This window comes from Procambarus clarkii, chromosome 75, assembly GCF_040958095.1.
Source record: "Procambarus clarkii isolate CNS0578487 chromosome 75, FALCON_Pclarkii_2.0, whole genome shotgun sequence".
Lineage (NCBI taxonomy): Eukaryota > Metazoa > Arthropoda > Malacostraca > Decapoda > Cambaridae > Procambarus > Procambarus clarkii.
In genome coordinates this window covers 16,744,018-16,755,022 of record NC_091224.1, presented here as the reverse complement: position 1 = coordinate 16,755,022, position 11,005 = coordinate 16,744,018, and the positions used below count along the sequence as shown (strand labels likewise).

Below are 11,005 nucleotides of genomic sequence, written 5' to 3'. Positions count from 1 at the left end.
TGTGTGTGTGTGTGTGTGTGTGTGTGTGTGTGTGTGTGTGTGTGTACTCACCCAGTTGTGCTTGCGGGGGTTGAGGTTTAGCTCTTTGGTCCCGCCTATAAACCGTCAATCAACTGGTGTACAGGTTCCTGAGCCTACTGGGCTCTATCATATCTACATTTGAAACTGTGTATGGAGTCAGCCTCCACCACATCACTGCCTAATGCAGTCCATTTGTCAACCACTCTGACACTATAAAAGTTCTTTCTGATATCTCTGTGGCTCATTTGGGCACTTTGTGTGTGTGTGTTAAAAAAAAGTTGATTAATTGACAGTTGAGAGGCGGGCCAAAAGATGCAGAGCTCAACCCCCGCAAGCACAACTAGGTGAACACAGTGTTGCTCCTATTTCACCAACACACTCGCACGCTAATGTTGACACCACTACGAGGCAGGACATAGAGTGTCCTCAGAATTTTGTAAGACAATCGATTACCCAATTTCCACATCCGCTGGGAAGTCTCCCTTCACGAATATCGTAGTCGTGCCGAACACACCTCCAGAATGAACAAATCCACAAGGTAGATTCGCGGCTCAGTTGACTTGAGCTCGTCTGGGAACATCCAACACAGGTTCGAACCCTTAATCAAGGCCCTAGTGGATTCGATCATGTGATATATCACGCTATTGTGATTTCTTTGTATACATATATATTTCTTTGAATGTACACTATAATCGTTCTCTTATGCTTGGTTTGACACACCATCAACGAGAGAGTAATGGCGTAGGTCCACACGGAACGAGACGCGGAGCGCGACTGACCTACATCAGGGTAGGCCGTCACTGACTTCTTACGGGAACTAGTCGGCCAATGGGCTCTCGCCTTACATTCCCCCGAGCTTCTCACCACCCAATCACATTTGCTTAGACAGGTCGCGAGAGGCCGCGTGACGTGACGTCACGGGCTCTTTTGAACGTCATCGTTGCTCGTCTGAGAAATAAACGCACTTCTATGACTAGCGACATTACAGGATACGGACCCCAGGACACAGGTGTCCCGGACACACCCCAGGAAAACTTCAACATATGTGTCACATGTAAATACGGCTTCCCTACCCTCCTTCCCCCACTCTCCCTTAAATCTACCCCCTCTTCCATTACTTTTATTTCCCCGCCTCTCCCCCCATGCCCCTGCTCCCTCTCCCTTCATCCTGTCAATCCCAGATCTCTCACGCTTCCATTCCTTGTCTCTCTTCATTCTATCCAACCCTTCCCTTATTTTTCATTCCTTGCATAGACGGTCTTCCTAGCTTACCTCTGCCTTCACAACCTCAATTCCCCCTTCCCTTAACCTCCATTGACACCCCCTCCCCCCTTCCCTTAACCTCCATTGACACCCCCTCCCCCCTTCCCTTAACCTCCATTGACACCCCCTTCCCCCTTCCCTTAACCTCCATTGACACCCCCTTCCCCCTTCCCTTAACCTCCATTGACACCCCTTCCCCCCTTCCCTTAACCACCACTGACACCCCCCCCTTCCCTTAACCACCACTGACACCCCCCCCCCTTCCCTTAACCTCCACTGACCCTCCTCCTCAGCAATACCCAAGAACCAGGTACACCAATGCTGATGTAATCACTGACAAAGCAGATGAATAACGATAAGAGGTAGGGTAGGGTATTGTTAGGGGAAAGCCCCAAGCCATTACGACTATATAGCACTTGGAAGGTGTCTGGATAAGGATTTGGGATGGGATGGGATGGGATGGGGGCGGGGGGAAGGAATGGTGCATAACCACTTGGACGGTCGGGGATTGAACGCCGACCTGCAAGAAGCGAGACCGTCGCTCTACCGTCCAGTTCAAGTGGTGGTGAGAGAGAGAGAGAGAGTGAGTCCAACTTACTGCCAACACTGCTGGTGGTGGTACAACACACTGCCAACACTGCTGGTGGTGGTACAACACACTGCCAACACTGCTGGTGGTGGTACAACACACTACCAACACTGACAGTCGTGGTACAACACACTACCAACACTGACAGTCGTGGTACAACACACTACCAACACTGACAGTCGTGGTACAACACACCACCAACACTGACAGTCGTGGTACAACACACCACCAACACTAACAATCGTGGTACAACACACCACCAACACTGACAGTCGTGGTACAACACACTACCAACACTGACAGTCGTGGTACAACACACCACCAACACTGACAGTCGTGGTACAACACACTACCAACACTGACAGTCGTGGTACAACACACTACCAACACTGACAGTCGTGGTACAACACACTACCAACACTGACAGTCGTGGTACAACACACTACCAACACTGGTGGTCATGGTACAACACACTACCAACACTGGTGGTCATGGTACAACACACTACCAACACTGACAGTCGTGGTACAACACACTACCAACACTGACGGGCGTGGTACAACACACTACCAACACTGACGGGCGTGGTACAACACACTACCAACAATGACAGTCGTGGTACAACACTACCAACACTGACAGTCGTGGTACAACACTACCAACACTGACGGTCGTGGTACAACACACTACCAACACTGACGGGCGTGGTACAACACACTACCAACACTGATGGGCGTGGTACAACACACTACCAACACTGACAGTCGTGGTACAACACACTACCAACACTGACGGGCGTGGTACAACACACTACCAACACTGACAGTCGTGGTACAACACACTACCAACACTGCTGGTCGTGGTACAACACACTACCAACACTGCTGGTCGTGGTACAATACTACCAACACTGCTGATCGTGGTACAACACACTACCATCACTGACGGTCGTGGTACAACACACTACCAACACTGACGGTCGTGGTACAACACTACCAACCCTGACGGTCGTGGTACAACACTACCAACACTGACGGTCGTGGTACAACACTACCAACACTGACGGTCGTGGTACAACACTACCAACACTGCAGTCTGTTGTCTGATCCCAGTATGTAGATAGAGTGAGTGTTTTCAATTGTAAATTTTGGCATAAATTTCAGTTTCGAAAATGTAGTTTTTTTGGCTCTCGAATCATATTTTTTCCCCGAGGTACACTATGGTACACTATGGTACACTATGGTACACTATGGTACACTATGGTACACTACAGGAACATGCAGAACACATGTCCGTGGTACCGAGGTACGCTTAAAAAGGTGAAAGCCGTACTGCCAACTAAAATCAATGCCACTGCTGCCAACTTAAAGACAGATACATCCTAACTACCACAGAAGGATTTATGAGAACGTTCAATAGATCACTGGTTTTCGACAACATTCGATAGATTTTAAGTTCGTGATTAATGTCCAGTTGATAATTGAGTTATGCGAACGTGCCAATGTATATTTGGTATTATGAGAACGTCCAATAGGTAATCAGTTGATGAGAACGTCCGACAGATTATTGGGTAATGATTATTTTAAAATGTGTAACTAAGTCGAAAGAGATTAAGGTGTGAACATATATCATTTAAAGAATTTGAAGTTCTGTCGCCTTGAATAAGTTGGGGGATACATTGCAGCTTCTCTACTGTGCAGCTTCCCTTCAGGTCAGCTTCCCTTCAGTGCTCATCAGCTTCAAGCCTCAGTAAGCATATCTTGTCTCGACTGACTATCGAAGCTCGGCTTGAATTCTTGGTTTTTCCTCCCTCTGTCTCCCGAATCACAGAAGCTCATTCTCTAATAAATCCGCAGAGAGGACGGGAACCGAGGGAACCATAAGATATAACTTTGACCAAGTGGGGGAGCTTGACACGAGACACTTCACCTCAAGACGAGGACAAGATGCTGGACTCTCCTGAGGCACTCCAGGAGATGAATCGTTGGATGGAATGTAGGATGGTGGAGTCTTGTGGAGGAGAGAGCGGGTGTGAGGACTAACCACAATAGCAGCTTGAGGCCCTCGAGGAAGGAGTACCTGAGGCCCTCGAGGAAGGAGTACCTGAGGCCCTCGAGGAAGGAGTACCTGAGGCCCTCGAGGAAGGAGTACCTGAGGCCCTCGAGGAATGAGTACCTGAGGCCCTCGAGGAAGGAGTACCTGAGGCCCTCGAGGAAGGAGTACCTGAGGCCCTCGAGGAAGGAGTACCTGAGGCCCTCGAGGAAGGAGTACCTGAGGCCCTCGAGGAAGGAGTACCTGAGGCCCTCGAGGAATGAGTACCTGAGGCCCTCGAGGAATGAGTACCTGAGGCCCTCGAGGAAGGAGTACCTGAGGCCCTCGAGGAAGGAGTACCTGAGGCCCTCGAGGAATGAGTACCTGAGGCCCTCGAGGAATGAGTACCTGAGGCCCTCGAGGAAGGAGTACCTGAGGCCCTCGAGGAAGGAGTACCTGAGTCCCTCGAGGAAGGAGTACCTGTGGCCCTCGAGGAAGGAGTACCTGAGGCCCTCGAGGAAGGAGGAGGACCTGCTCTGACCACAACAAAATAAAACTTGTAGTTGTCTAAAAAGTTACAAAAAAAAAAACCACTTTTTCTTGATACATTTCTACGAATTTTAAACACGGTTCTTGAGAAGGTGAATTTGTGTAAATTTGTATCAAACATTTCACAGATTTCCGATACTCGGGGGAAAGTTCAAAACAAGTTAGACTGAGGACAAGAATGTCAGAAAACTCAAGTTTGAGGCAAAGTTCTATGTTCTCAGAGGGCGAAGACCTGGGGGGGAATTTTTTTGTACACACTGCTATTTATTTCCTTTTGGTGGTAGATAATTATCGAATTTCTTTTAAGATGTCTTTCGTCAAGACGTTTGGCAATTCAGGAAAATAAGTCTAAATGACAGTAGGTAGTTGGATTTTCAGACTTTCAATAAAACATTCAAAATAATGACAATATACATAAATATATTCAGTCTGATGCATGGTTTAGATTTAAATCAGACTTAAAGCATCATTTTTAAAATCACTTTTAAAAGCATAATTTTTAATCAGCTTTAAAGCCTGATTTAAAGCATTTTAAAGCATCAGATTTTAAGACACAACGGTGAGGACCTCTAACCCTTGGCATAGGGTCCTGTGGCATAGCAGTCTACGTCCTCAGCTCACAACTGAGAATCTTGGATTTGATTTCCCTGGCGGGACAGAGGCGGTAGAGCACGTTTCCTTTCACCTGATGCTTCACTTCACCTAGCCGGAAATAGGTCCCAGGGAGTTGGACAATTGTTGTGGGGGTTGCGTCTAGGGGAAGATACGATACGATACGAGTGGATACGAAGATACGAGTGGATTTTTCCGGTGTTTTCGGGTCGAAAGTCGAAATATACGTTTCGTTTAAGCCTATATAAGTTCATATATAGGCTTATAGGAACATGTATACGCCAGAACAGTGGCGAATGAGGAAAAAACCAAAGTGAACAGCTCACAATTGGTGGATATCTTACACACTCTGGGGTCCCTTCTGTTGACCATTTTGTAAACTAACAGTTAACATTACGTATAATAAAGACAAAATGGTAAACTATATTGACGATCTAAGGCAACCAGGGTTCCACGAGCCTGTGACCAAGGGTTCCAGGAAAACCTAATGCAGGCGAGGAGTCACAATAACGTGGCTGAAGTATGTTGACCAGACCACACACTAGAAAGTGAAGGGACGACGACGACGTTTCGGTCCGTCCTGGACCATTCTCAAGTCGATTGTGCTCTGACCACAATCGACTTGAGAATGACCTAATGACCACAAGACCTAATATATTTGTGTGTGTGTGAACAGGTATAAGAGAGTTCCCCTCAGGCTCTAAGATATTAGTCAAGGTTTTCTCCAAATGAAAAGGAATTTCCTCCAAATTCCTATCTTCATAGATAGATATAGATAGATAAAATTTCTCATCCGATTCTGAAGTGTCAAATAATTGAAGTCTCTTCATTTCCCGAGTAAAATAGACGCTCGGCACCTCACACTACAGGTATGGAACAGATCCTGAATCGATCCCACATCTGGAATGGAACAGATTATAAATCTACCCTTCTACCAGAGTAGAATAAATACTAATTCTAACCCCGTCACTAGTGAGGTGGAAGCAATGCTAAATCTACCCCACTGACGGAGTGTCGGACAATATGACGGATCTTTCCCACTCCCAGCTGAGGACAGTGCCAGACCTCTCCCACTCCCAGCTGAGGACAGTGCCAGACCTCTCCCACTCCCAGCTGAGGACAGTGCCAGACCTCTCCCACTCCCAGCTGAGGACAGTGCCAGACCTCTCCCACTCCCAGCTGAGGACAGTGTCAGACCTCTCCCACTCCCAGCTGAGGACAGTGCCAGACCTCTCCCACTCCCAGCTGAGGACAGTGCCAGGCCTCTCCCACTCCCAGCTGAGGACAGTGCCAGGCCTCTCCCACTCCAAGCTGAGGACAGTGCCAGACCTCTCCCACTCCAAGCTGAGGACAGTGCCAGACCTCTCCCACTCCCAGCTGAGGACAGTGCCAGACCTCTCCCACTCCCAGCTGAGGACAGTGCCAGACCTCTCCCACTCCCAGCTGAGGACAGTGCCAGACCTCTCCCACTCCCAGCTGAGGACAGTGCCAGACCTCTCCCACTCCCAGCTGAGGACAGTGCCAGACCTCTCCCACTCCCAGCTGAGGACAGTGCCAGACCTCTCCCACTCCCAGCTGAGGACAGTGCCAGACCTCTCCCACTCCCAGCTGAGGACAGTGCCAGACCTCTCCCACTCCCAGCTGAGGACAGTGCCAGACCTCTCCCACTCCCAGCTGAGGACAGTGCCAGACCTCTCCCACTCCCAGCTGAGGACAGTGCCAGACCTCTCCCACTCCCAGCTGAGGACAGTGTCAGACCTCTCCCACTCCCAGCTGAGGACAGTGCCAGACCTCTCCCACTCCCAGCTGAGGACAGTGCCAGACCTCTCCCACTCAACACAGAGACAAAATACCGGGAATCAGGTTTCAATCCCTTTGTAACAATTAATTACTTGGCTTCGTGAACTTCAAAGGTGACCTCCCCTCACCTCCACTTTGGTCCCCTCAGGTGACCTCTCCTTACCTCCACTTTGGTTCCCTCAGGTGACCTCCCTCCCCTCCCCTTTGGTCCCCTCTGGTGACCTCTCCTCACCTCCACTTTGGTCCCCTCAGGTGACCTCCCTCACCTCCACTTTGGTCCCCTCAGGTGACCTCCCTCACCTCCACTTTGGTCCCCTAAGGTGACCTCCCTCACCTCCACTTTGGTCCCCTCAGGTGTCCTCACCTCCACTTTGGTCTCCTCAGGTGACCTCTCCTCACCTCCACTTTGGTCCCCTCAGGTGACCTGTCCTCACCTCCACTTTGGTCCCCTCAGGTGACCTCACCTCCACTTTGGTCCCCTCAGGTGACCTCTCCTCACCTCCACTTTGGTCCCCTCAGGTGACCTGTCCTCACCTCCACTTTGGTCCCCTCAGGTGACCTCACCTCCACTTTGGTCCCCTCAGGTGACCTCTCCTCACCTCCACTTTGGTCCCCTCAGGTGACCTGTCCTCACCTCCACTTTGGTCCCCTCAGGTGACCTCTCCTCACGCCCAACTAGGGCTCACTTATCTGAAAATCTAAGCACCAACCCACATACCTGAAAATAAAGTCAGTGATGAGCTTCCGTTGGTGCCGGACCATTATAAAGTCCTGTCTCAATAACTCAGATATATGCTGATATATGCACAAGTATATCCAGGTGGTATATAGTATATCCAGGCGGTATAACGTCTTTCCGTTCGGGTGGCCCTCAGGACGCTCCTCCAAACCAATAATACATTTACAGAAGGTGAAGGGAAGACCCAATATTATATATATATATATATATATATATATATATATATATATATATATATATATATATATATATATATATATATATATATATATATATATATAATGCGAACAAGCCTGAATGGTCCCCAGGACTATCTGGGGTGTGAGTTTTCAGTCGCATATAGTCCTGGGGACCATTCAGGCTTGTTCGCATTTGTGTTCCCCACGTGTGCCCCAAAGAATGAGGTGATTTGATAAAATGCTATGCCCAAGATTACCATCCGAGTGCCGGCGGGGAAGTGGTTCAAATAGCTTCGGCTATCACTTCATTTTGTCCGGTCGTGATGGTCAAGCGGATTAAGGCGTCCTGTACATACCAGATGCGTTCTCTTGGGAGTATGGGTTCAAGTCACTTCTGGGGTGTGAGTTTTCAGTCATATATATATAATGTGTGTGTGTGTGTGTGTGTGTGTGTGTGTGTGTGTGTGTGTGTGTAAGTATATTAAAAACCAACTTTTCGGATATAACCTACATTCTTTCTCAAGGTGATATATATAACGTTCTGCTTTCAATGTTCACTGTAGCAGAACAGTGGATAAATTGTAGTAAAGTTCCCTAATATATAGATGGTTATAAGACAATGCTAAGGACATGCAATGTGATCGAACCAGCGAACTTGTTGTTGCTAGAATGATCAAAGATAAATTTTGAAATGTACATGAATGAATTTAGATGAATATAAATAGGAGCTGCCTCGTATGTGCCAATAGGAGCTGCCTCGTATGTGCCAATAGGAGCTGCCGCGTATGGACCAATAGGAGCTGCCTCGTATGGACCAATAGGAGCTGCCTCGTATGGACCAATAGGAGCTGCCTCGTATGGACCAATAGGAGCTGCCTCGTATGGACCAATAGGAGCTGCCTCGTATGGACCAATAGGAGCTGCCTCGTATGGACCAATAGGAGCTGCCTCGTATGGACCAATAGGAGCTGCCTCGTATGAACCAATAGGAGCTGCCTCGTATGGGCCAATAGGAGCTGCCTCGTATGGACCAATAGAAGCTGCCTCGTATGGACCAATACGAGCTGCCTCGTATGGACCAATAGGAGCTGCCTCGTATGGACCAATAGGAGCTGCCGTGTATGGACCAATAGGAGCTGCCTCGTATGGACCAATAGAAGCTGCCTCGTATGGACCAATAGGAGCTGCCTCGTATGGACCAATAGGAGCGTCCTCGTATGGACCAATAGGAGCTGCCGTGTTTGGACCAATAGGAGCTGCCTCGTATGGGCCAATAGGAGCTGCCTCGTATGGACCAATAGAAGCTGCCTCGTATGGGCCAATAGGAGCTGCCTCGTATGGACCAATAGAAGCTGCCTCGTATGGACCAATAGGAGCTGCCTCGTATGGGCCAATAGGAGCTGCCTCGTATGGACCAATAGAAGCTGCCTCGTATGGGCCAATAGGAGCTGCCTCGTATGGACCAATAGAAGCTGCCTCGTATGGGCCAATAGGAGCTGCCTCGTATGGACCAATAGGAGCTGCCTCGTATGGGCCAATAGGAGCTGCCTCGTATGGACCAATAGAAGCTGCCTCGTATGGGCCAATAGGAGCTGCCTCGTATGGACCAATAGAAGCTGCCTCGTATGGGCCAATAGGAGCTGCCTCGTATGGACCAATAGAAGCTGCCTCGTATGGACCAATAGGAGCTGCCTCGTATGGGCCAATAGGAGCTGCCTCGTATGGGCCAATAGGAGCTGCCTCGTATGGGCCAATAGGAGCTGCCTCGTATGGGCCAATAGGAGCTGCCTCGTATGGACCAATAGGAGCTGCCTCGTATGGGCCAATAGGAGCTGCCTCGTATGGGCCAATAGGAGCTGCCTCGTATGGGCCAATAGGAGCTGCCTCGTATGGGCCAATAGGCCTCCTGCACTTTCACATATTATTATGTACTCACCTAGTTGTGTTTGCGGGGGTTGAGCTTTGGCTCTTTGGTCCCGAAATATATATTTATGCTGCGTTGATGCACGACCCCCACACGAATGTATACATAAGTCATTGTCATGGTTGCAATTCAATTCGTGACTTGGGGAAATTAAGTGGCACCCAGATGTCTTAAGTAGGCTCTTAACAACCCCTCCCCCTTAAAGAGCAGAAGTAACATCCCATTTGACTGATGTTTTCCCATCAGACTAGTAGGCCTCCTGTAGTCTTAGGAGAGTATGGAGACATTCAGTGCCTACGACAGTCAGTATCTACGATATTCAGTGCCTACAACATTCAGTGCCTACAACATTCAGTGTCTACGACAGTCAGTATCTACGATATTCAGTGCCTACAACATTCAGTGTCTACAACATTCCATCAGAATAATGTGATATTATTCTGAGTAATGTTATTAATTCCTTTATTCCATAACGCGAAGTGTTGAGTGGCTGTCCAGTTAAATAAACCTAGGCCTTAATATGAAAGCCTTGCTGCAGGTCGGTGTTCAATCCCTAATGGTCGAAACGGTTGTGCACAGTTTCTTTGCTCTATCCTCGTATCCCACCTCTTAACCTATCCTCATATCCCTTCCAGGTGCTATTTAATCACATGATACCCACGAAAAGCTGATATTAAAAAAAGAAGCCATTAGTAATAGATGCAAATCTATTATCAATGGTTTCTTTGCTGGGTGAAAAAGGACTCAGAAACGCCTATGGTTAAGAATCCTCTCCATTATAAATGGGGTTCTAACCCTTAATCTGCTCCAAACGTCTATCCGGGATTTCTTCCTGTGTTCAAGTCGCCGCCAGATGTGATGGCTCATAATGGCTTTTCAATATATTTTTTTTTTTTTATCTATGTGCTCCCCTGGTTCTGGGACTTTTAATTATATACTTTAGCTGTTTATTAAAGGGTTCAATACAAGAATGTTGAACACAGTTAACCAAGTGTTTTCATGAGTCAAAACTGAGTGTGTACCACTTTGGGTAATTAGTCGTTAGTATATAATGAACGCAGACACTTACAACAGCAACAACAACAACATCAACAACAACAACAACTACAACAACAACAACAACAACAACAACTACAACAACAACAACAACAACTACAACAACAACTACAACAACAACAACAACAACTACAACAACAACAACAACATCAACAACATCAACAACTACAACAACAACTACAACAACAACAACAACATCAACAACATCAACAACTACAACAACAACTACAACAACAACAACA

The 11,005-nt window shown here is 47.9% G+C and overlaps 2 protein-coding genes across 2 annotated transcripts in view; one reads left to right on the top strand and one right to left on the bottom strand.

Moving 5' to 3' along the window:
* The window catches only part of LOC138357017 (RNA-binding protein 12B-like), a 32,578-nt gene extending 24,951 nt beyond the window's left edge, over positions 1–7,627 (bottom strand). Inside the window, exons 1-2 of the mRNA XM_069313551.1 lie at positions 7,584–7,627; positions 3,917–4,435 (exon numbers count right to left, since the gene is read on the bottom strand). Coding sequence (XP_069169652.1) covers positions 3,917–4,435; positions 7,584–7,627 — 563 coding nt within the window. The remainder of the gene's footprint in view (positions 1–3,916; positions 4,436–7,583) is intronic.
* Positions 1–11,005, top strand: part of LOC123749468 (uncharacterized) — a gene marked incomplete in the record, with an annotated part of 443,575 nt that overhangs the window by 312,894 nt on the left and 119,676 nt on the right.